This window comes from Micrasema longulum, unplaced genomic scaffold (genome assembly GCF_059751315.1).
Source record: "Micrasema longulum isolate JH-2025_06_02 unplaced genomic scaffold, ASM5975131v1 h1tg001265l, whole genome shotgun sequence".
In the NCBI taxonomy this organism is placed as follows: Eukaryota; Metazoa; Arthropoda; class Insecta; order Trichoptera; family Brachycentridae; genus Micrasema; species Micrasema longulum.
The window spans coordinates 295,694-321,600 of NW_028278452.1; the positions used below are offsets into that span (position 1 = coordinate 295,694).

Genomic DNA, 25,907 nt, shown 5'->3' on the forward strand with positions numbered 1-25,907 from the left:
TCATATTTCCTTCTTTAAAATGTTCTCCGTCCCTTTTGTAACTCCCTGGGGCAGTGGTCGGCAAACCGCGGCTCGCAGGCCGCATGTGGCTCGTTAGCCACTCGAGTGCGGCTCACACAACCCAAGTTTCACTCTTCGCTTATTATGTCAACGAGTCCTAAAGAAGAACTTTTAGGATTATTGCAACTGAAAGGTCAAACATGTGGCGAGGATATTGCAAACGCTGTCATTAAATGGACAGAGAAACATCATCTTACACTCGATAAAATTGTTTCAATTTCAACAGATGGGACAAAAAATGTCACCGGAAAGAGAAAAGGTTCTGTTTCTATCATCACGAGATACTTGTTTATTGTTGCATCATTCACCAAGAAGCGCTTTGTGCGAAGACATCTCCTGAAGAAATTGAATATTTTGGTAGAAACGCATTTTAATGTTTGATCCTTTATTATTTTATAAAAATACTTGTGCGATGCAATTCAATCGGATATAAAAAAATATTTTCTTACAAGTGGTAAAAAAAATAGAGTATTTAATCAATTGTACGGCGAAGTTTCTCAAAAATGTATGAAACATGTTAAAAAACGATTTTAATTAACATGAACTATGTCACAAGTTCTTCCGAATCAACCTGTAAAAAATGGATAGTTGAGCTGGGTAAAAGTAAAATGGATTGTCTCATTTTCCCAAACCAATATTGAATCAACTGCTCCACAAATGTATAGTTAATGTTATGTTTTTGTTCTATTATTGTGCGTTTAAAAATAAATAATACAGGTAAACATAAATAAGTATTGTATAAAATTTTCTGAACATTTTGTTAATTATCTCTGTATATAAAGTCTTCTTTGTTTATTTTCATATGTGAAAATTATTTTCAAAAAAAGTATATTGTTAAATGTCTTCTGCACAGTTCCTCAGTGAGGTCACATAATTTTAATAACAATTAATGAAAAAAAAATTAATAAATTTTAAAAAACATACAAAAAACCAATGATAGAGTGCTGTGATAGATTTCTGATTTCCGGGAACCCAACTTACCAGTCAGCAGAACTTTCCGACAAGAACATGAGACATCATAGGTGGTGTAATTTCAAAATTATAAATGTTTAATAAATCATGGCGCTGGTGTGCAAAAATAAATATAATTTGAGCTTAGTTTGAAAGTGTATAAACAAATGGATAAAAAACGGCTGAACTTCCTAATTTTAAGTGCATTTTTGTACCTAATATGCTTGTAGTAGTTTTTCAAATGTACGCCATCGACCTATTGTAACGGTACTGAAATAAAATAAAATCTAGGAATAAAAGATGGGGGACGAAAAGTCTGGAGCAATGTAGAAAAAATAATCAATATTAAAAATATTAGACTACGAGTACTTATAAGAAAACTCACTGTTCGCGCGCTTAACATAAAAATAGGAAGTAAAATAAAGCATTCAAATATTTTTAATCCATTTAAACGATTAATGTAAAGATTCTTGCGCCGTCACTATGCCAACTGCGATACATAATAATTACGCCAGTTTCTAGGCAATCTGCCTAATAGAATTGCTCATCAGTGTATGGGTACACAGGTGATGTTATTTTTGTTGTGTCGAATACTCTTTGCGTCTCAAAGTAATAATGCGCCAAGCTTTAGAGGAGCCCAAACGTAGGAAAACCATTATGTGACTTTTGGGTATTAAGTTAGCTACAGTTCACAGTAAAACAATGGGCCGTACTCAGGTCGAAAATTGTCAAATGGATATTATTTGCATTGTAAATACTTTTAAATATGTACCTGTGTATTTATTATTGCAGGGTTATTCCAATTTATTTTTCTATAATTTGCCTATATTTATTTTATAAAACTGAAAATACATGTGTGTTTATGTTTTTGTTTATTTATTCATTGTATTCACAATATACCTTTGACATTTATTGAGACATAAATCCCATCTCCATGGAACCAAAGTCCTTTGTTGAGTTTTTTTGTTTGTCCGTCACATCTTCGAAATGGCGAGTTGTAGCGGCCTGAAATTTGGACACGTCATTTAAGATGCGATTTAAAGGTTACCATTGCTATTTTTGAGTAAAATTTGAATCGACCTCTATTCGATAAAAACTCAAACTTTATAAGGATGCCTAGTGCGGCCCTGGCAATATTGCCCATAATCAACTGTCATTATCAACAGTAAACATACTTTAGTTTAAAAATTTATCTCCTTAATTGAGAAAAAATAGTATCTGAAGTAAATATGTTGATATAAGGAAAGTTTTTAAGAAACATAATACACGTGTCGGAACAATAAATGCCAAAAATCAATGTAAATCATGGGAAAATATTCGAAATCAATTACCTGTAAAAAATGACTCCTTTAACACCTTTGACGCTCCTACTGCTGCAACCAAACATACTGCAATTCACCATAGTCGATTTTTATTTATTATAACGTAAATATCCAAGCAATTTACAAACAAAGCCATGCACAGCTACATACGTGTCCATTATTTTTGTGTTGTCAAATAAAACAAAATGGCCACCAATTGGTTGCTAACCAACAAACCAACAAACCTACATCACTTGTGTTCTATGAAACATGGTTATAGGGCTTCTCTCTAGGTTACGCATTATTACTCTGAGATTTAAAAAAAAAAATTAAATCTTAAAGTAGGGCACACATATCATACATATTGTCATGTGTGTTCTAATAATAACATTACAAATATATTTAATTTATAAATTGTTTATCACATATGTCTTGACCATTATTTTAAATTTTGATATGTTTTTTTCTTCATAAATATTTTTTTCCATTTCGTAATACTTTTTAATTGCTTTAAATAAAATTGAATTTTGTGACTTTGCCTTTTTCCTAAATGGAAGTCTAATTTTGTTCTTTTCTCTAGTATTGTGATCGTGTTCATGCTGGTTCCGATCAATTTTTTTCCAAAATTCTGTTTTTTTATTAGAGTTTATAATTTTATGAGCAAATATCATTGTATTGTAAAATATTTGCGTTGAGAAAATATTTTTTTTATCCATGGTAGGTATTTTACACGTTTATATTGTGTCGTATTTAAAAAAAACTGTTATTATTACAGTAAAATAAAATATTTTTTATAATCCCTTCATAAAATGGGTCCAAGATAATAAATGGGATCGGAATAATACAGATATTAAAGAAAACACATGTAAAAAATTCTACTCTTAGGTCAGCATTTGATTCAGGCAGAGGAAAACTTGTCGAATTCCGGCGCTACACAAACACTATTTTTGGAGATCGTGCATTTTCCGTAGCCGACCTCTCTGCATATAACCAATTGCATTCATACTTGCTAATTATCCTACAGCCCCAGTCAGTTTAGATCGTAATTGAAGTCCCAATTATTTCGTTTATCATATTCTCAAATTTAAAATCAGAAAGTTTGATGTTTTCTGTTAGCTTAGTTAGATTATAAGTTTAAGTACAGAATTTCAAAGCATCTTTGTGGTGATTTTTCACAAAAATGGCGATATAAAAATCGTGTTATTGTTTTTTTTTTAAAGCTAATCAACAGGTTTAATTAAGCCCTAATAGATTGGTATTAATGAGTAATACTTAATCTAAAGTCTTAAAATCTACTTAAATTCTCAAAATGTACAATTAACAAAAGGTATAAATATGGCATAATCTAGGCGGAAATGGCAAGTGTGACATCGCGAGTCAGGAGAGACAACACCGTTGGCTTCTTAAATGCCTGCCTTTGCTGTAGGAACACATCGACAGTACCATTTAGTGAGATTTTGTTCACTGTTCTGAGGATCCTCTGCAGAAAGGAAAATAATCCGATGTTAGTTTTATAATTTCCGTGTATTTTGTATGTAAATACACAAGAAAAATTGTTTTCTCGTGCCGCGAGAGTGGTTCAAAATAGCAACCCAGGATGAGATAGTCAAAAACTTAATAAAAGAACAGCTAAAATATTGAGGGTCTTAAACTCATGTAAATAACATTTTATAAAATCCTTTTTTTATTTATTTTATTGTTTAAACGGCAATCATACACTTAATCTAAATGTTTTTGCCAGTGTTAAGTTAAATGTTTAATTACATGGGTATCACCATATTAAAAAAATATCACAATTGCAAAGTATAATATTTAAATCATTTTACAAACAATGCAGTTGGTTTTTATATTTTTAGCTAATATTTCGTTGGCCTCAACAACGAGGAAGTCTTTATTATAAGAATTTATTAATAAACCATAAACACTAGGATTTTTCAAAGTATTTTGAAATTTCTCCGCGTGCAACGTCGCAAGTTCTCTTCAATGAGTTCAGCTGATTGGTGAATTAACTTCCCGTAAACTGTAAATCTTTCACAACACTATATTGTTGATGGAATTATAAGAACTTGTGACGTAGTTCAAAGTAGTTCATTTTTATTTATTTTTTCATTCATTTTCGAGAAACTTCACCGTCCAATAAAATGGTCTAATTTTTACCGCGTGCAAAGAAAACATTTTTTTATATCCAATTTCCCCCAGCTATGAACATTATCATTGTAATGCCATATTTTACCCCTTATAACGCGTCTATTTCATTATTCGTCATTGCATGTGCGTGTATAAATTTGTTTAATATTTCACTATTTTATTATTATTATTTTGCTAAAAAAACTTCATTGTAAAATAGAATTACGACGACAGTACCTATAAAAAAGTTATGTGAATCAATCAAACCAAAAATAATTAAGACATCATCACGACTGATCTAAATCTAATCCATGCGCGATGGAAGGTGCAGTCATGAGTCATAACATGCTTCAGTACTTTCTTGATATTGACAAGTGCAATCAAAACTGTGGAATCGGACTAGCGAAATGTTTCTTCAGAAAGTACCTACAGAGGATTGTGAAATAATAAAATACTTACTTCAGATTATTGTAGCATTCGGGTCGTTAAAATAAAACAGTTGTCAAAAACGAAACTACATAAGTAAGTGCTGCATTTATTGACATTGTTATGGAATCAAAACTGAAAACAACATCTTACTTCTGGATAGATTTTAACCGCAGTTATAAGTTGGTTCATTGTAATATTTTGATGTTACTGTACAAATTACATAAGCTGGTAAGTAGGTACTAGATATAAAACCCTTAGATTTAGATGCAGAATTAAAATGTTGCACAGTTTGTAAAGAGACCGTTTAAACCAACTAGTGGCAGTTTATTAGCCTTATTTATTAATTAACGCTTTTTGAAGTTCATAAAATCTTAAGGACTAATATTAATAGAACTTATTTCGGATCTAAAAGAAAATAATTTAGGAGTACCCCAAGGCTCAGTGATAGGGCCTGTATTGTTTGTCAAATATATAAAAGACATCGGTGAACCACTAAAATATTGTAAAACCTAACTATGTGCAGATGATGCACTAGTTTATATATCAGGAGATAATTATTATGCAGTGATAAATAATATTAAAAATATCTTTTTCAAAATGGTTAAAAGCGAATAAATTAAAATGAAATATCTCAAATACAAAATATATTAATATTGGGAGAAAAAATCTACCCCAAGCATACGATATTAATATTGATATATAAAATAATGTATCTTAGAGTTAACTTAGATAAATATTTCAATTTCAAAATACATTCTCAATATGTAACGGAAAAAAACATTTAAGGGGAGATTGAGAAATGTAATTTATATAAACAGTAGTGTTCGTATCAATAAAACAATCGTATGTCCACACATAAATTACTGTTGTTCCTTTCTTTTTTTATGTAATGAAGAGGAAATTAATAATATACAAATTCTTCAAAATAAGGCGACGAGGATCATACTCAAAATAAATATGTATTCTAATGTTGAAATAATGCACAAAAAATTAGCTTGCTCACAGTAAAGCAACAAATGAAATGTAATGTAGCAATTTTATATATAAAATAATCAAGGAGACAAATAAAATAAAAAATATAATAAAATTTAACCATCAATGAAACTAGGGATAAAAAATGATAAGATTACTAATGAGAAGAAAAACAGAGTCTCAAAACTCATTGTATAAGGGATTAAAGCTGTACAATGAGTTACCTGGAGAAATGAAAAAAAGAGAAAGCATTAAAATATTTTAAATTAATTTGAAAAAACAAGTTCTTCAGAAATTTTGATAAAAAATCGTTGTTATTTATAGTTTATATAAGTTCTTAAGATATGATTAACTAACTTAATAAATCAATAATACATTTAAACTTTTAATAACATATTCAACTATGTTTTTAACATGACTGTTACTGCGTTGTTTACAGTGTTTTAATTACGTTTAGTACCTTTTTTTAACAATATTGTTTTTAATCGACTTTTTCTGTATATATGTAGATCACTGATTTTATATTTTGACTTTATTAGACCGGAATAAATAACCACAGTTAGACCGTGAAAGCAACTTTGTATAAATGTATAATTTTATCCATATTTATTTATTTATTTATTTTGTTCATTAACGCCCAAAAGGCATTTACAAAAAATAAAAATGAAATACATGCTAACATACTAAATAATAAACACAGAATATACAGAAAAATATGTGAAATTAGTTAAAAAGGATATAATAAAAAGTTTTACAAGTAAAAAAAAAACAATAATAACAAAGATATGCAGGAAAAAACAGTAAGCATTTAAACAAAAAATGCAAAGATATAAGCTTATGAAATAAATTCTGTAAAGCAAACAATAAATAAAGTGTTACGGTAAGCAAGAAAGACATTTTTAAGTTAAACTAATAAACAAGCAAGCATATAATATCACAAAAAAATAAGAAAGAATAATATGTATCTATGAAATGCGTATTTGCCAATACTACAAGTATAAGGTAATAAAAATAAACAAGTAAGTATTTTTTTTAATTTATGGAATATATGATAATAAACAAATAAGTCAAATTAAAATAATCGAATTTTATTTTATCCGACTTCCATATTTCCGTGCGTTTTCCATATGACGATAAAAAGCTTTTTGTGGCAAAGCATATCAGATTTCAATCAAAGAGGCGAAAAAACAATACCTTCGCATCTTGTTTACCTATCGCCACTTTACGATGACGAAGAAGTGCGCTTTAATTTGTTTTATAATAAATAACAAACCTTTTGTAAACAAAATAATTATGACGTGATAAAATACGTAACACCATCACCCGACTTTTAAGGGCTATTGATGTTTTTCATAACACTCCTTTTGACCTTACATTCTTTCTAAGAATCCTCGTGGCATGACACTTCATTGGTACGTAGTATCTACATACAAGCAGAGCTATAATCACGCCATAATAATAACGCGAAAAAGGCGCACGTAGGTATTTACGTCTTTTCGGATGCTGCCGAGTGTTTCAAAATGGCGAATTAACGACTACTGTGATAAAAATTCGCTAAAAACGTGTTCGTCACGGCAAATGACGTATTATTTTTGTTTTCATTAATAAATCAAGGTGGGTGTGTAGCTACTTATTTAAGCGCAAAAAATACGCGTCAGATGAAAATTGGCCTTCAACTTTAGCACTTGTACAAAAATGCCCTAAAATACGTTACCGGACTTAGAATGACCACTCACTTTGCTTCCGTTGTTATATAATTTTTCATTGACCTTCGGGAAGCCTGCAATGTTGTTTCAGGGCCTCAGTGATGTAATTTATTACACATGTAAAATTGTATAAGTTTTTTAATTTTAAAACCATACCAACTTAATATTACTTTTTTTTAAAAACCTGTTAAAGGGGGGTATCAAGAAAAAATTATAATAATCATTGGTACTATTCTGTTTTGTACAAAACTTTTTATGAGGGAGTTCTAATTAAGAAAGCGATGCTGTGTTAATTTGATCATGTTGAACAAATGCACAGAGACAGTTTAAATTAGAACTTTTATGTTAACTCCAAACTAGGAATTTTGGTTTGAATGATGATGAAGATTTTAACTATGTACATATATTTTTATTTCCTGTCATAATAAATGTGAAAAACCTTTGCATAATGATATTATGGCCAAAACTAATGCACAAGTGTGGCCACGGGCCACAAATAGTGTTTTCATGCTTTAAAAAAAAAATACATTAAGTAATTGACTCTTTTTACCGACTGCTCCTAAACATAAAATATGAGTGTATGCCTTATTCTGTGGCGTTTCAGTACCAACTTGAAATGCTAAAAAAAAATATATTTTTAAGTGGCCAAAGCGAGGTTTTTGCTTTTCAATCTCGTTAGCGTCGCGACGCTTCGGTGTCGTAGTAAAATTTGAAGGAAGGGAGGATAGTCCCACATCCCACAGAACTCCACCCAGTTCACACATCTTATTAGGTGGTTAAGCTGTACAATATCATAACTAGTAAACCTCTGAAAATGTTAGGCTTTGCGTTACGTGTGACTTAGAAATTCAAAAACATAGGTACTTTGAAATTTATGCACATTTCACAAGTGAGAAGCCAGTTATCTTTATTCAATCTCAGGATGCCTGGAAGAATGACTAGACAGGTACCATCGTTTTATAGCAACAATTCACGGACAGTGTATACTTCTAATGGTGTATTAAATAGACTCCAGGAACTCGGCAATAGTTATTCCCACGTATCGGATATATTGAGTGTAGGATATTGTTCTTATAGATCAAACCTATTGAACTTTTTTAAAGATGGTGAATGGTAACTAAGCCTTTAGTATAATTGTTGTATAAAACAGTGCTTTATGATTTTCCTATATTTATCCATTAAAATATTTCATTATTTAAAATGATTTTTACAGTTATTTTTAATTGTTTTAAACTTCTACTGAATGTTATATAATTTTTAGGTTTAATTTTTGTTTGTAAATCTTGAGTATAAGGTAAAGTTTGTTTTTTTATTTATTTAATACTTAAACCAAATATCGTGGGTATACTGGCAAAAAACATTAACTCTCAAATCCCTGTTTTGAGAATTCAAGCATTTAAGTTTTGTTCCAATTTTACTCTTTTATATCTTATTTAAATATACTAAGATGTTAAGTGCTCATTTAAGAACATGTTTTTAATTTTTACGTTTCTTAATTTTATATTAAGTAAATTTTAAGTTATTTAAAGCTTTTAGCCTGAATAAAATACCCGGTATACGATTTGAGCGTAAATTTATTTTTAAAACTACAGATATATGAAATTTAATATGACGTGTATTTTGCCAGTTTGTAGAGCGTTAAAAACTTTACAAAACTGCATCATTAAGTCAAATCCGCATATTTTCGAGTTAACGTTTTTTGCCAGTAGACCCACGATATGTTTATACTACAAGTTTTGTAATAGGCAATTTTGCCGCACATCTTAATAAAATAAAATAAAATATCGAATTATTTATGAAATACCGAAATAATTAAATGAACTATACGTACATAAGATTCGAGTTATCTATGTGTTTTTTTGTCTACAAACTTTTTTGAAAATTCATCCTAATGAAAAGATTTCTGCTATCCAGGGTGAAAAAAAAATATCTTTAAAAAAATCATCAAAATTGTTCGGTTTGTGACATGTTTATTACAAGTTCCAAAATATTTTCTTTTTTTGTGTGACGTGAGAGGTATTTCATAAAGTGTGTGGATAACAAAACGACATGTGTCACATAAAAACTTAAGTGCCACGGAATTTTTTCGCAAAGCCGACCGTTTATTTTTATTAACAAACAAACAAAAACAAACAAACCATCACGCCGTTTCTCCGTAGAGGTAGGCAGAGAGGATAGAACGCCATAACACTCTATCTTGGCATACAGACCTCGCTTCCTCTACATTCATACATCTTATCATGCATGCACGCCGATTATTCCTACTCTTGACATGTCCATCTTCAAGTATTTGATGGACTTGATCGTGTCATGTCTTTATCGGTCTTCCTTGTTTTCTGCATCCATCAACATTCGCATCGTAGATCCTTTTAGCCGTTCTTTCGCTGTACATTCGCTCTACATGTCCAAACCAACGCAGCATCCCTTTCTTGATTCTGTCGATAATGTTTGTCTCAGTCTTACAAAGTTCACGGATTTTGACATTTGTGCATCTATCATACATCGTTTTACCATACATTCACCTGAGGGATCGCATTTTGACAGCATTTAACCTGCTTTCATCATCATTTTTCCAATTTCGAGGCCATAAAAAATCACTTCTGAAAAATAATAAGCGTCATAGCACTTCTTACGCCATAATAATGAAAGCGTCATCATATTTTTAACCTAGAAAATCGAAATTCTCTTCTTGGAAAAAATATACCCATAATATCATTCTGTAGAGTTGATTTCTAAGAATACGTATGAAGTTGGATTACCTACCTACAAAAAACAAGTTCTATGCATGTGCTTGGTCACGTAACATAAAGTTGATTCGGGCAACATAAAACTGAAGAAATTAATTGAAAAATAACTTTATGTTTATAAATAGTTATTTAAATCAATTTACTATGTGATATTAAAATAGTATTTACCTATTGTATAAATAAGTCCTCGTTATTTTCTGACGTTTTGCCAACCCTATAAAACTCTCAACAAAAAAGTTGGTAATGTAATTTATTATTCTTTATTCAAAATTCGAAACATTTCCGAGTCAAAGTAGAGATGGCAGTAGCGATCGTTTTCATAAACAATTCAGCAGTTATGATTGGTCAGAGCGTGACGTGAAATGTGGTAAACAGCGAATAAGCGAGCAGCTTTGTCGGACACTTGTGACATTAGTGACAAGCGCTACTACTGTTTGACAGTTCTCGTCCGTATTTCAGAGGTTCGGTGTGTTTTAATAACTTTGTAGAGTTCTTTTACAATCAGTGTTTATTGTTCGAAGAAAACCCATATCATATTATGTTAACGCGTAGCGGTATTGTGCAATTACATGTGAAGTAATAAGTTCAGATTACTCACGATGTAAGTTTATACGTTAGCGAGCAACAGTTTGTGAAGTTCAATATGCGTGTCTTCAACTTTCGTTTTTTGAGTTTTAAATATTGACATAGACGCCTAGTGACATGTGAAGAATTGAAGATACACGTAACTCGAAGGTGACAATGGCTTTAAAGTCTAAATTGTTCCCCTGCGTATTGTTACTGGTATCGTTTAATACATCTGGTGAGTACTTTAAAACTATGTGATTTTTGTTGAACATATTCTGTGCTACTTTTTTGCAGTTTGCATTTTAATGCCGCATAGATTTTTGGCCATGTGTTCGAGGAGTAAACTACGCTTCGCTTTGCTAAAATAAATCGTAGTTGTTATTATAAAGTTTGCCGAAATTCGTGTCGTTCATTTTAATATCGCTTTTATCTTGCGAGTTATAATAACCAGTTATAATAATATCGTTCCTACCTGGAGTAATTCACTTCCACTACCGTAATCCGCAATACTTTTTAATTACGAGCTCTACTTTCTCTATATTTATTATATAATAAATTATGCAAATGTGTTTATTTATACATTTTCAAACATTACTTAGGGGGAGGAATTAGAGTGAAAAACTCCTCGATGGTTTTTCAAATATTTTAGTAAGTTCATTTAAATTTTATTTTTTCATGTACTTCAAATGTTTTTTAATCGTATGTTATTTTATATGTTAATGTACCATGTATTTTTTAATGATGTTTTTGTTCTGTATAATATATACGGGGATATGTATGTTGTTAAGAGTGTTATACATATATTCGTCCCAACTCAACTCAGGACTTTGGTTCCATGGAGTTGGGATTTGTGTCTCAATAAATGTTACAAAATAATTTATTTATCTCTCTCAGAATCAATTATACAATATGATATAACTTCCTGGGGGTTATCAAGCGAATATAATATTTATTTTACTAAAACTTTTCGAAATTTAATGATCAAATTGCTACTACATAAAGATGTATACCGCCAGAGACACGATATTTCAATATCATTAATGTATAAATCGGTAATAACTATGTTAGAAAATGGGAAACACGTGGTCGGGCGGGATCAGAACCTCAGAGTCCGCAACACTACCCACAGGATCATAACCCTTCTCAAAAATATTGTTGTGTTGATAATTAAATAAAAGTTTTTGTGGGGAATTTGACAAACCAAACTTGTTGATTGTTATCTCAATTTGTATTGAGAAGTTACACAGTGATCCAAGTCACGTTCTGTATAAGTAGTTTACTTTTTGTAAAACATTGTTTTATTCTATAATAAAAATAGTTAAAAAACCAAGTACGGCTAAATGGGGAAGTTCGGGGTTTTTTGAAAAGATTTTTTATTTGTTAATAGACTATTATACTGTTTTCCAATTTTTATGTATCATATTATCAGTGCTATGATTTTGAAGTTTTGCATTTTTTTAATTAATCCGCATGTGACGTCTCAAAATTTCTTTCCCTTCTTCTCGTCGAGTTCTGCTGATTGGCCAGTTGACTTACTGTAAACCGGAAATCTATCACAACTCTCTTAACATTGGTTTATTCGGGAGAACCAGTGACGTCGTTCAAAGTAGTTTGTTTTTATTTAAATAATTTTATAGTTTTTGAAGAAACTTCGCCATTCAATTTAACGCTATAATTTTTACCGCACGTAGCAATACATTTTTTATGTCTAATTTTCTGTAAGGCTGAACTTCCTTATTACGTACTCACATCTGCAGGTTCATCCGATAAATAAAACAACTTTTCCTGTAGTGGTAGACAGAGGGGATAGAATGCCACACCACTCTTTACATGCAGACCTTGATTTCTGTACATTATTGGATTTCGACAGCATTCAGCCTACTATCATCCCTCATAGTCCTTAATCTATCAAATATACTGTCCATGAGGACAGTAAATTAGAATGATCATTTTTTCAAGAGTCTTATCCATCATTATTTACCCAAAACAATCTCCTTCGAATAACAAATGGATGAAAGATATAAAAATGTATGTACTTTGCCATGGATTAAAAAAAAAAAATGTAATAACAAATATATTTATGTATTTCATTTATTTAAACTGGATAATTTTTATAGCGCCATTTTTGTGAAAATCACTTCTGGGGCGCTGTACAATAAACATCCCAACACGCTTTGCAGCTACAGAGCATGTAGGTAGTTGGGATTCTAGTTCCTCGTTTCAAATTATGTTGAAAAATATATAGGGGCTAGATTACATGTTGTGCAGCTATTAAGAGCATGGACAAATAGAACTTAAAAATGATTTTCAAAAGTTTACAAAACGAAAATACACTGAGCAAAGTATGTTGTAAGTTTGCCAAGTGCGCATATTGCAACAGCACAAAAAATAAACTGTAAAAAACTAAACAAATACAGCATTCCTTAATAAAGCAATGATCGGCAACTGAAGAGTAGCTATTCTAGGTAGTCCAGCCTATCCGTACTTATAAATTATTTACAAGTCAGCAAAATCAGGCCACCTACTATTTATGTACATTTTGTATCTTATACACATGCATATATGCATATATATATATATATGTATACACATAATGTAAGTAGGTATCTAAGTACCTTTTAAAATTCTGTGCTCGATTAATAATCCAATAATATCACAATAATTTAAGTAGTGTGTTTTGTGAAGCCTGGGTGTTTTGGGGTACTTAATTCTCCACTGTAGTTTGAGCGTCCTGGCCTATTGACATATTTGTAAATATACAATGCGTTATTCATTCGGAATGCTTTCGTATCACTTGGAAATATGTCTCCCGTTCGAGATTTTTCTAAATCCCTCAGGCGCTCGTTATTAATTAGCACTGTTCAATTTCGTAACCCCACAAAATTGCCCCTGACTAGCGCCTGCTAACGCCACTCAACATAAACATTCTCGTTTTCATTGAAGTATCTCGGCTACGCCATAAATGTCTTATAAAAAATTTTGTTAGATTAAATACTTTATACTTAATCCGTGTTCATCTATCCAATCTCGAGTCATTCAATTTGCACATTGCGCACATTAGTCACATTACAGCACTATGTATTTTTTTCATTCTGGTTGCACAAAAAGAATATTTCATAAGTTACCTACTCAAAAACTGATTAAATCTTTAAATTTGAATCATACTATAAAAAAGTTAATTGTTGAATATTGCATAGAGCTACAAAATAATACAAGTATTTTAAAAATAAGACTTCTACCTGTCTTACTAATCTACCTTACTTATAATATAAATAATAATTTCGTATCTTTCAAGTTTACTTATATATATTATCGTAAGTACACAATATAAAGAATGCATGCATTTTCACTTTGGCTAAGTCATTCATACAGGCCTACTTATATCAATAATGATAATATGTATTTCTGGGTCACGGTCTGTGGACTTAACCATGGTCTATTACAATTCTTATAATTTAAAACTGCGCACATGCCTTTTATCACATAAAAGAATACCTAAGTATTCTATTTAGGAGGGAATAAAAGGACACATTTGGAAACTTTTAAAGAAAACTGTAAGAAGAATAAATTATTAATGTGCCGAGTTGTCATATTATTAAAATGATGCTAAGTGTATCAAATAATATTTCTTTCCTCACAACAGGTTAACAGGCTTAATTCCAGTTTTTTTTTTCTATTAGTGTTCTTATAATCTACCCAAATATTTCAACTTTAGTGGCCATTTTCAACGAGTTGTAAATAACTCACTATTAGAAAATGGAAATCAAGTTGGGGTGGAGTAGGGTTCGAACCTCGGACCTCTGATCTGAGTCCGCAACACTAGCCTATATTTTTTCAAACATTTACAGCATAATATTTATTTACATGTTCAAAATATCTCTATTTATAAAAAAAATATATATTCGTATTTTAAAACTGTTTACTTGTATATATTTTTTTATTCTGTTCCTTTACACACTTCTTAACTTTTAAATAACTGTTAGTATTAATTTATTTTTTAAATGCTACCTTTTACTTATAATGTCATAACTTAATTTGACTTATATGTATGTATGTATATTAATGTATTTTTCAACTAATTTATAAAAGGCACTTAGTGGTGTTTATTTTAATAAAATAAAATAAAAATAAATAAAACTAAAAAAATCCATAAGTGGTGTCGATGGAAAAATTGAAACAATTTTTGTACACGTACATTGTGTTCTTATTTGACTGATTTTTAGATTTCTAGCCTCTTGCCCACTAAACTATTGCCACTAATTATCGGCTGCTATCTGTTCTTCCTTGCTATAGACCTAAGTGGTCTGTTCTCGAGAGGGTTGCTCCTCCTGTGAAGGGGATTCCCAGCTGTCCTTTCATCTTTTGGGAGGTCTTCCACGAGGACGAATCCAGGGAGTCTGGTGGTGTCCATTCTTCGGACATGGCCGTACCAGTCCCTCCTTTACTGTCTACTCCATCTTAAGATATCCAATGTTATCTGTTATTCCTAGATAAGTTTTGTTGACGAATTCCATTTTTGTTTTGTGTTCGATTGTTTTGACAAAATTTCACCATAACAATAAACCTGCCAATGTACAGTGTGCAAAAAGTTTCAAATAAATACTATAAGAAACAACTAGCTATTTTTTTAAAATTATTAAGTTTACTTAAAAATGTAGTTTTGGAAAAAAACTAATAATTTTTTTATAAAGAATTATTCTAAAAATTTGGTACCTAACCGGTTTCCTGTTCTGTAATTTTCTAGTATTTATCTTGACTTTACTTACTAGTGCTGATCTCTTTCCTTTGCATGTCTGTCAGCTACCTGATATTATGATTAACATAACTCTTTTGTTTTTATCTTTATAACCTTCATCGTTGTAAACGGTCAGTACTTTTTTTTCATTAGAAGTAAAACAATTTCCTGACCATTTTGTAATGCAATTAACAAGATAAACTTTTTTTTTTATAATTGTTCTGGTTCAAAATACAAAGTTAACATTTATATCACTGATATAATACATATACATGCCCTATAGATAATATTTTGAAAAGTAGTGACACGAAAACATGCTTATTTATTTATACCGGGGCTGTTTTCAACGAGCGTGCATATGCTACCAAAAATTGGAGGATACTCATTTTTGGTATATAAAAAAAGTTTTTGTTTTAATCTCAACAATCAACATTAGATTTTGGTGGATCCCAATCAGGTTCTTTCCTTAAGTTTCTTATAATTTTGACCCATTTATTTCTTTTTACTGGATTTTGCCAAGAGATAATAGACGTATTGTCTACTATTTCCATCTAATTCAAAAGGTATTTCTGACCCTACAAAAGTTATTGGAAGTTTTAAAAAATAAAATTATTTTTGACAGAGGCATTTCTTCACAAAGAAAAATTGTTTGCAGGTTAGGTTTCCGGTGGAAAAAGACACAAAACAATTAAAAAACTACTACTACCATCACCCCATTTCCCGTAGCGATAGGCAGAGAGAATGGACCGCCACACACGTCTATCCTGGCATACATTTCTAGCTTCTTCCACATTCATACATCTTGTCATACATGCCCTTCGATTCTGCCTACTTTTGACATGACCAGACTTAAGATTTTGGTTTATCTGATCATTCCACGTCTTCCTCGGTCGTCTTCGTTTATTTTCGCCATTTATACTTGTTTTACCATTCTTTCGTCATCCATTCATTCTACATGACCAAACCATCTCAGAGACCCTTTCTTAATCTTATCAATTATACCTGACTCAGATTTACACTCTCGCCTGATTTCATCATTCGTAACATTGTCATACATTGATTTCCCACACATTCGTCTAAGAGATCGCATTTCGACTGCGTTCCCTTAGCTTTCATCCTTCCTCTGCCAGTTCCATCTTTCACTTCCATACATAAGTGTTGGGTCTAAACCTCCATTGCGCACTGCCAGTTTAGCTTCGATTGACATATGTTTATCAGCAATTACTGTGCTTAGTGCGCTATTCATTTTGTTGCCCGCATTCACTCTCCTTTCAACATCTTTTTCTACTCTTCCATTTCTTAAAAACATGCTTCCCAGATACGCAAATTACATTAAACTTAAAATAACTCGGTGTCTTTCGAAATTGCAAGGCCGCCTTATATAGTTTACATGGATGAGTCTTATACTTTACATGGATTAGTCCTATACTTTACATGGATGAGTCTTACACAGTTCACATACGTTACCACAATCATGGTCCGACGAAACAAACAAAGGTTGCAGAGTACCTATTTCTAAGGGTGATATGTTAATAATCATGCATGCCTGTTCTGAGCAAGGATTCATCCCAAAATACCTTTACCCACCCAGCAAAAAAACCCAGGAGATTATAACAGAAATATGAATTCAAATAATTATCAAAAATAAGTTGCAGAAAAGCTTGTTCTGAATTTAAAGCTCCAGTCTATCTTGGTAGTTGATAATGGGTCGTACCCATATCTAATTCTGGGAAAGTTAGAAATAAAAAAGAACGAGTTAGATCACCAGAAATTTGTACTTTACAAAATCCTGGAAGATCATGAACATGGTGTACTCCGCCTACCACCATACCACCCAGAACTAAATCCAATGGAGTTACTGTGGGGTATTCTTAAGGGTAATGTTGCTTCACAAAATGTTAAGTTTAACTTTTTTTTAAATACTATCGACATTATTTTGAAAAATATTATAAACTGTATAAATGTGTGTTTTGTGTTTCGATCTCTGACATTATTTTTTAACAATAGCAAATTCCTTTTTTATTTATTCACATTTCTTCCAATTACGAAATGTGTGTGTTCTGTGCTTGACTCATTTTTAACAACTGTAAAATACTTTCTTTTTCTTTATTTGTATTTTTTCAAATCGTCGCCCTTTACTAATTATAGCCCTTTCAAGAACTAAGGACAGTTCGAATTTGAAAAAAAATACTTTTTTTAAAGTCTTTTTACTCTGGAATGTGAAATTATATAGAATGTGTATATTAATAATGGGATTTATTGTTTATCTATAATTGTGTATTTTCTTCAATATATTTGTTTTATGCATTTTAATTACACTGTATTAATTTTTATTATAATGAACACAAAATATTAAATAAATATGTAGGATTAAGTAGTTGAAGGTTTGGTTGGAGTTCCTACCCCAGTTAGAGATTGACAGAGAAGACACGAGGTTGGTGTTTAATGCGTATTTATTACATGGCGAATAAGATACAGCACTTGGTTGTGTAGCTCAATGCGCGAGCGTAGCGGCGATGATGGGTTGAAGTAACTGCACTTGAACTACATGCTGGAACTGTGTGATGTCGTCGAGCTGGTCTGACGTGAACTGAACTGACTAATGTTGGCTTTTTTTTTTTTTTTTAAATGGGAGTTGCTTTATTGTTTACCTTGCTTATAATATACAAGGTTTATATATAAAAAGGTGGATTTTTCTGCAATTAAAAATTTATTTAAATTTATCTTAACTGTTAGGATCAGGAGGGATATACTTATGTAGACCAATCGGGAACTTCTCAGCATTTGCTCATGTGGAGAGGAAACCACTTAAAACTCTTCAGGAGAAGCCGGCCTGTTGGCAGTAGTCAACAGGCCTTCCGTTCCACTAGAGGAGTGTTCGGCATTTTCTTCTCTACTTTGGTTTATTTTATAAAAAAATATATAAAAAATAGACTGATGTTGGCTGCGTCCTATGGTATCTTTATAGACCATATTCCTTTGTAGTTCATTTCTTCATAGTAGGGATGATGTGAATGTACTGCAGGGCGACGATCCTGCCTTTATGTGTAATATTGCTAGAGTTGTAATATAAGTTGTATTGGATTCAATAGAAAATGATGACATTGCATCGTCGGTCATTAGTCTACTTCAGGTGAACTAATTTAACACGTGTGTGTCATCGACTATGGACTATGGACCCTACATTTGCTACATTTTCTTAACCCATAATTTTTTTTTTCGTATACACACCCCTATTCCAACAGATTAAAAAAAATATACATTTGGTTAAAATGAAATATTACCATTTTTAAATGTACTCCTGTACATTAAAAATGTGTTTGTGAAAGTTTTACGAACACACCAGCACTTAATAATTTGAAATATCTTCATTGATAATCTGTAATTTAATATATTTGTGGGACTTACTTGGAAACCAATGCCCACTGCGCCCGACCTACTATCGTTTTAAAGACAGTGCAGAGAGTGAATCATGCATTTCCTGTACGTAATCAAAAAATATACCCTGCATTTAATATTCTAATTCAATACCCCATGCACGAATCGGTGTATATAGATAAATTATACTATATGGTTCTATTTTTGTGAAAAAAATAACAGCTCAATGTCGCTGTTTTAGGTGATTTTATATTTACATTATTTGTCAATTTACTCAAATGACCACCTTGAAACGCTGGCAATGTTAATCAATTCATATGATCATGTTTTACCAGACTCCGCTGTAGTTATCAAGATGGTTGTGATGAATGGCTGTTTGGATTGTTGTCTGTCTCACTTCCTCATTACAATTCAGGCGTTTGCTATTTGCTCATGAATATTAGCACTTCTTCTTTAGACATGTCCACTATTTGCTTACAATTATAACCCACCTCTTTCTAATCATGTAAATTTAGATGCGTAATAATTGGCATTCACTGCCCCATCTTGTATACCTCTCTTGAATGTATAATAACAATTTCTTGTATTTATAATTCCTACCGTTGGCTATAGTGGCTCGCTTATCAATTTATAAATAAAATTTTTGGACACAGAATCCGACCACGTATAATTAATTAAGTCATCCACATTGAATTTAAATGTAATCTTTGTCAATCAATATCTCTTTGTTATTGTATCAGTTTTATTACGATTTATCAACATGATTTGATGTAATAATTATTTTGTAGGTGGAAGAATTGAACGTAGTTATGCAGAAAGCAGCCAGTCCACAATTTTGAAAAAAATTAGATATTAATGTTATAAGATGCAGTAAGGTCAATTCTATGTTCTGCTAAAAACAGCCAGACCGCTTTCATACAAAAAAACTGTATTATTCAGCTTCTGAAAATGGTGTCGATTACAAAACAGCATTTTTCAATTTGCTAAAAACACCTACAGCATTAGAAAAATCTTACCGTTCTTTAAAAATTATTGAAACTGGTCAAATACATAATTAGATTCTTGTTTCTCATAAAAAAATACTAATGTTTTTATTGTTTATCATTTGTTAAAGTCAAAAACATTCCAACTTTTGTGTAGACTTAATTACTCAGTCCTTTCACAAAAATACTTTTATCTCAGTTTCACTTTTCTATGGCTGGCTGCTTTCTGCATAACTACGTTCAATTAGTGTAGTGTATCTGGGAAGTGTGTTTACTAGAGATGTAAAGACTGAAAAAGATATTGAAAGGAGGGTGAGTTCCGGAAACAGGGTGAACGGTGCACTAAAGTCAACCTTGGAAAATAAATGTTTGTCACAGGAGGCAAAATAAGCAGTTCATAGTGGAGTTCTGGTGCCATAACAAATATGAAAGTAGGCTAAATGATGTAATGAGATCTCGGGTGAATGTGTGGTAAAACTATGTATGATAGGTGCACAAATGTCGAGATACGTGCATTATGAAAAGAAAAGTTAAGCAATATCTACAAAATCAAGAAAGGAACTTTGCATTGGTTTGGATATGTGGACGAATGGACTAAAAAGATTTATGATGTGAATATAGATGGATGCAGAAAACGAGGAAGACCAAGAAAGACATGACATGGCCGAATTCAGCAAATACTTGAAGAGGGACATGTTAAGAGTCGGAATAATCGTCAGGAGTGCATGAGAAGATGTATGAGTGAAGAAAAGGAAGCAAGGTATGTTTGCAAAGACAGTGTTGTGGCGTTCTATCCTAAACAGCGTGATAATTTGTTTGTTTGAAAATTAAATCAATTTATAGATCATGTACTCGTATGTGACATTAAATTTTTTTCAAAATTAGATGGATGCTTTGCCAATGTCATATTTCTGATGGAAGGACATCACAGACAAATATAGGATATTTTTTACAATACTTACGATTAGAGTAAAATAATTAGCATAAAAGTAGGGAGTGATGTTTTTAATAATCTTATTCATAAATGAATTTTAAACTGACATAAAAAAATAATATAAAGTGTTGTAACATTTTTCATCAGCAATGACAACAACGACTTAATTAAAGTGTCTCAGTTTTTTAGTAGAATTAATAAATACCAATGCCACTTAAATGTCAATTGATTAAACTATTCATATAACTTTTTTGCTATAAACCGCTTTTGTACTAATGTTTTGCATAAATGAGTTGTTTACTTCCAATAACCGTCATCTCCATCATAGTAAATAATTTAAGAACTTTAAATAAATATTATGTCATTCTAATCCCCGACCCTCTGAAATAATTATTTAGTAGCTATGTACGCCAAATCCCTTGTGAATTTGTTTAAAATATTGAAGTAAATTCCCAACCCTGCCATCTCCAATCACCGAATCATTCCAAATCACGCCATCTCCTTAGCGGCCAATCAGAGTTAAGCCTTTGCCCATAAAAGTACATCTTTCGGGTCCGCCGCGATATCAACAAAGTGTCCGCTAATTGTTTGTTTCTAAGATTTAATAAAGTCCGATTTATGGATGAATTTAAATAAATGTTCATATATTAATGGCAGGAAGCGTATTGCACAGCCAAATACTTTGAAAACGGTAAATAAATTAGGTTGTTTTTTGTACTGCACTTTCTTTTTTACAAGATGGTTGTGAAATAATACACATATTCTAATCGTGATTAAACACATTTGTTTATTTGAAAATGTTTATAAAATAAGTAATAGCAGCTTATTTCCTGTAAAACAAAACAAAAAAAAGTACTTTATTTTTTTTTTATTTTTAACTATTTATATGAGAAATATTTGCAATTTGTTTAAAGAGAAGACACAATGAAAACACCTAGTAACATTTCATTATTTTTTAATAAATTCGATATTATTATTCTGAAAATGATTGATTGTGTCTGTCATGTACTGGCCCGTTTCACACATATCTTGCCAATCCACTCGGTCCGGTAAAATTAGGATGGGTGAATACTTATTTATTATTTTATTTTTTGGTTTTAATTATTTAGTTTCTACTCGCGGGCGAAAATTTTTCTAAAAGAAATCGAGTGGAGATCAGTCGGCCCCATAGTGTTCTGTTTCGTGTGTTTACCTATTGATGAATTGAATAAATTATTAATAAATCCACCCTATGTTATTTCATGGTGCTGTGCTATGTTGAACGTTCGACTAAATTGGCAGATAGGAATTTGAGCTCTATTTTCTAAGTAAGTCTGATTCATTTTCGTATGTTAACGTTTGTCGTCTAAAGCTTGGGGCGAAATTATAGTACCGTCTCTCTCAGTCTTACGGAAACAATGCGTATGAGGGACAAAGAGTTTAAATTTCTCTCTTATAACTTCAATGAAATTCATTGAAATAAAACAACATTAAAATGTCAAAACATGAAAAAATCGCAAAATTTTAGTATTATTTATATTATTTTGCTATAATTTGTAACTAAACACCGTTTAAGTGTCACATTTTGGGTTTTGATTTAGGTCCTAAAAACCCCACCAATGCTGTAATCTATTTGAAGTTCTAATTATTGTTAAATGTCACGTTAAAAAGTCGGCTTATGTGATTGTTCCCCCGCCCATAGATATATTACGAATATAGCTGACTATACAGTGCAATCTTATTTTTTACCTATACACAGTACAGTACATTCAGTATGTAGGATTCGGATTCAAGGCGCAACATCATAACTTGAATTTGTTTTATAAATTTCATTTAGATTTTAAGTTCAAGACATGTAATTAATATGACTACACTGACGATTACACATATTGCGGGTTCTATTAACAAATAAGTTATGATAGTTTTGATAAGTTAAAGAGCTAAAGATAAATAAGACCTTTATTATGGATGAGATTCATCTGACTGAATTATTTCGCATAAATATTTTTTAAAAAGATGTTAAGGGCAGTTTTGTAAAAATTATTTATAATTCAATTTATATTCATATTTAAAAAAATAAATTAAGTAACTTTTGTATTTTCTTTTTATATGAACAAATAACTTCATTATTGGTGTTCTAAAAGAATCATCCTAAATATTTACATATTATACATACATACATGTAATCATATGTATGTACTTACATATATGTTTTTTTTTTTTTTTTTATTGTTTTTTTATTACTTTTTTGAATTTTTTATGTATTTTTAAATTTGAAATTTAGGCCGGAAAGTTCTTAACAATTTTTTTAAACAATTTTACCTAGATCGATAAGGTGGTTGATAGGTTTCCGCATTTAGGTTTGAAAGAAAAAAAAGATAATCTTCGATAATCATTGTTCAATAAGTCCACTCATATTCAATACACATTGTCACATACATACAATACTCACACTCCCGTACGCATATTACACACACCCTCACACAATATATCTGGTCTCTGGCGCTCTGTAGCGGCCTGACGTGTTTTTACTCGCTCCTCAAAAAACAATATTTTTTCTAAAGAAATCTGACTTTCTAAAATCCGTATTCTGTATCAAATAATTTATTAGCATTATTACCTCAGTTTAAGTGAATAAAATAGTTTATTTTGTTTGCACATCCGCGTATTTTGACTAAATTATAAAGTAATTTTCTATCGCTAGTGTTAGTTCAGTTGAGTTTTGTGCGTACTAAACCATCGGACTCGTGAGCCACCGGAACCTAAGACGAGCACGTGGACGGGGATAGCGGACAGAGAACTGCCACATGTTCATCACTCCGCCACTCCGTACCCTTGAGGGAAGTTACAAATACCCTTACTTGATTTATGATATGTCGACAAAATTGTTAACAATTTGTCGATTCTCTAAAGTTAAGGCATGTGCAAAGGAGTCTCTTCATTACCTTACATTACCTACACAACAGACTCATTGCTTCAGTTTAAAAATGTAAAAGAACGCTTAGATCAGCATGTTATCGATATAGTATATAAATATAATTTAATTTCTTCAGGACAAGTTTCAAATCTATTTAAGAAACATAGAGGATGTCGTGGGGGAAGAAAAATAAAAAATAAAAATAAAACAAACACAGTTGATAACACAAATAACACTTTTATTAATCAGATTTCTAAGTCACAAGTCACATATTTAAATAAAGATAAAAATCAACCAAAAACAATTAAACACGTAAAAATAAATAGAAACGCAAACACACCTTGTCCTCTTTCACTTGGTACATGGAATGTACGTTCAATCAGAAATAAAATTGATGATATCCCCAACATAATTAACGATAATAATCTAGACGTTCTTGCATTAACGGAAACTTGGCATGAAGACCATAATTCTGTTACCATTAATCTACTTCGTAGTAAGGGTTTCAATGTTATTGAAGAGGCACGGAAACCATCCATTGAAACCGTTCATAAGAAAAATAATATAACATGGACGAACCACGGTGGAATTATTGTACTAACAAAAAATCAGCTTAAATTAACAAAAATTAAAATACCACTCTACACAACTTTTGAATGCATTGGCTGTAGGGTTAGCGCAGGCAGCAACCATTTTACCTTAATCACAATTTATAGACCAGGTTCTAAAGCACCACCTCGGAAATTTTATTCGGAAATAAAATCTTTACTTGAATGGGCCATCACTCGTACAGAAGTAACATACGTAACTGGAGATCTGAACATTCGTTTCGACCGCAAGACGGATTCAGAATCTGTTCGTTTTAATGCACTTTTAAGTGATTTCGATTGTTCACAAGAAGTAAATACCCCTACACATGATGCGGGAGGTACACTTGATGTTATAATACGACGGAATTGTGATAAAAAAATCACAGTTTTTGTAACAGACATCGGACTTTCAGACCACAGATTAGTGCACTGTAAAATTAATATCCAAAAACCAACACCAACTTACAAAACACTCGTATCAAGGCCATGGAGAAAATTAAATTTAGAACATTTTAAATCCGAACTTCTGACATCGTTGATTGGTCCGGACATTGACCGTCGCTCAAACGACGTCGATCAATTGGTTGGGTTGTACAATGAGGTACTATCTAACCTGATAGACAAACATGCACCATTTACTACAAAAACTATTCGAAAAAGGAAATCTGATGCATGGTTTGACGAAAATTGTCGACTCAAAAAAAAAGAGCTAAGACGTCTAGAACGCAAATACAGAAACACACTGTCAACTTTGGACCGATCAATATGGTTAGATATGCAAGCCTCTTATAGGACATTTATAAAAGAAATAAAATCTAGTTTCTGGTGTACAAAAATCACTGAACAGAAAAAGTCTCCAAAACAACTCTGGCGAAGCCTTCAATCTGTTCGTGGTGACTGTATAGCAGAGACATCTAACACAAGCGCTACTGCCACTGATTTTGCCGACTTTTTTACAAATAAAGTCGAAAAAATCAGACTGGCGTGTAGTTCAGCGAAAAAACCTGTAATTTTAGATAATGCCCTTCAAAAATTCAGTAAATTTGAACCAACGTCTATAAATGAGGTAAAAAAAAAAATTGTTGCAGCATTACCCAACAAACAATGTATATTAGATCCGATGCCAACATGGCTTTTGAAAAAATGCATTAACGTATTAGCTCCATTTTTAACAGATTTATTTAATACATCCATGGAGCGCAGCATTGTTCCGAGAGCCATAAAAAAAGCAAATGTAACTCCACTTTTAAAAAATTCCCAACTAGATGTGGAAGATCTTTCCAGTTTTCGCCCTATTTCAAATCTTCCCATCGTATCAAAAATACTAGAAAAAATAGTTTCTCACAGGCTCGTTAACTATATCGAGCGGAATTCTTTATTTTCGGTAAGGCAATCGGCATACCGACGTTTTCATTCCACGGAGACGGGAGTGATAAGAGTACTGTCTGACATTATAACGTCGGTGGACTCTGGTAATCTGGTGTTGATGGCTCTTCTGGACATGAGTGCTGCATTTGATACTGTAGACCAT

At 31.5% G+C, this 25,907-nt stretch overlaps 1 protein-coding gene across 2 annotated transcripts in view; it reads left to right on the forward strand.

The window, feature by feature from the left end:
* The first annotated feature begins 10,729 nt into the window (after positions 1–10,729).
* Positions 10,730–25,907, forward strand: part of LOC148276169 (uncharacterized) — a 45,572-nt gene continuing 30,394 nt past the window's right edge. For both annotated transcript variants that reach the window (XM_088234663.1, XM_088234662.1), the window contains exon 1: positions 10,730–11,095. Coding sequence is in view for 1 of the 2 variants with exons in the window: in XM_088234662.1 (XP_088090788.1) it covers positions 11,035–11,095 (61 nt within the window). In the remaining variant the exon portion in view is untranslated. The remainder of the gene's footprint in view (positions 11,096–25,907) is intronic.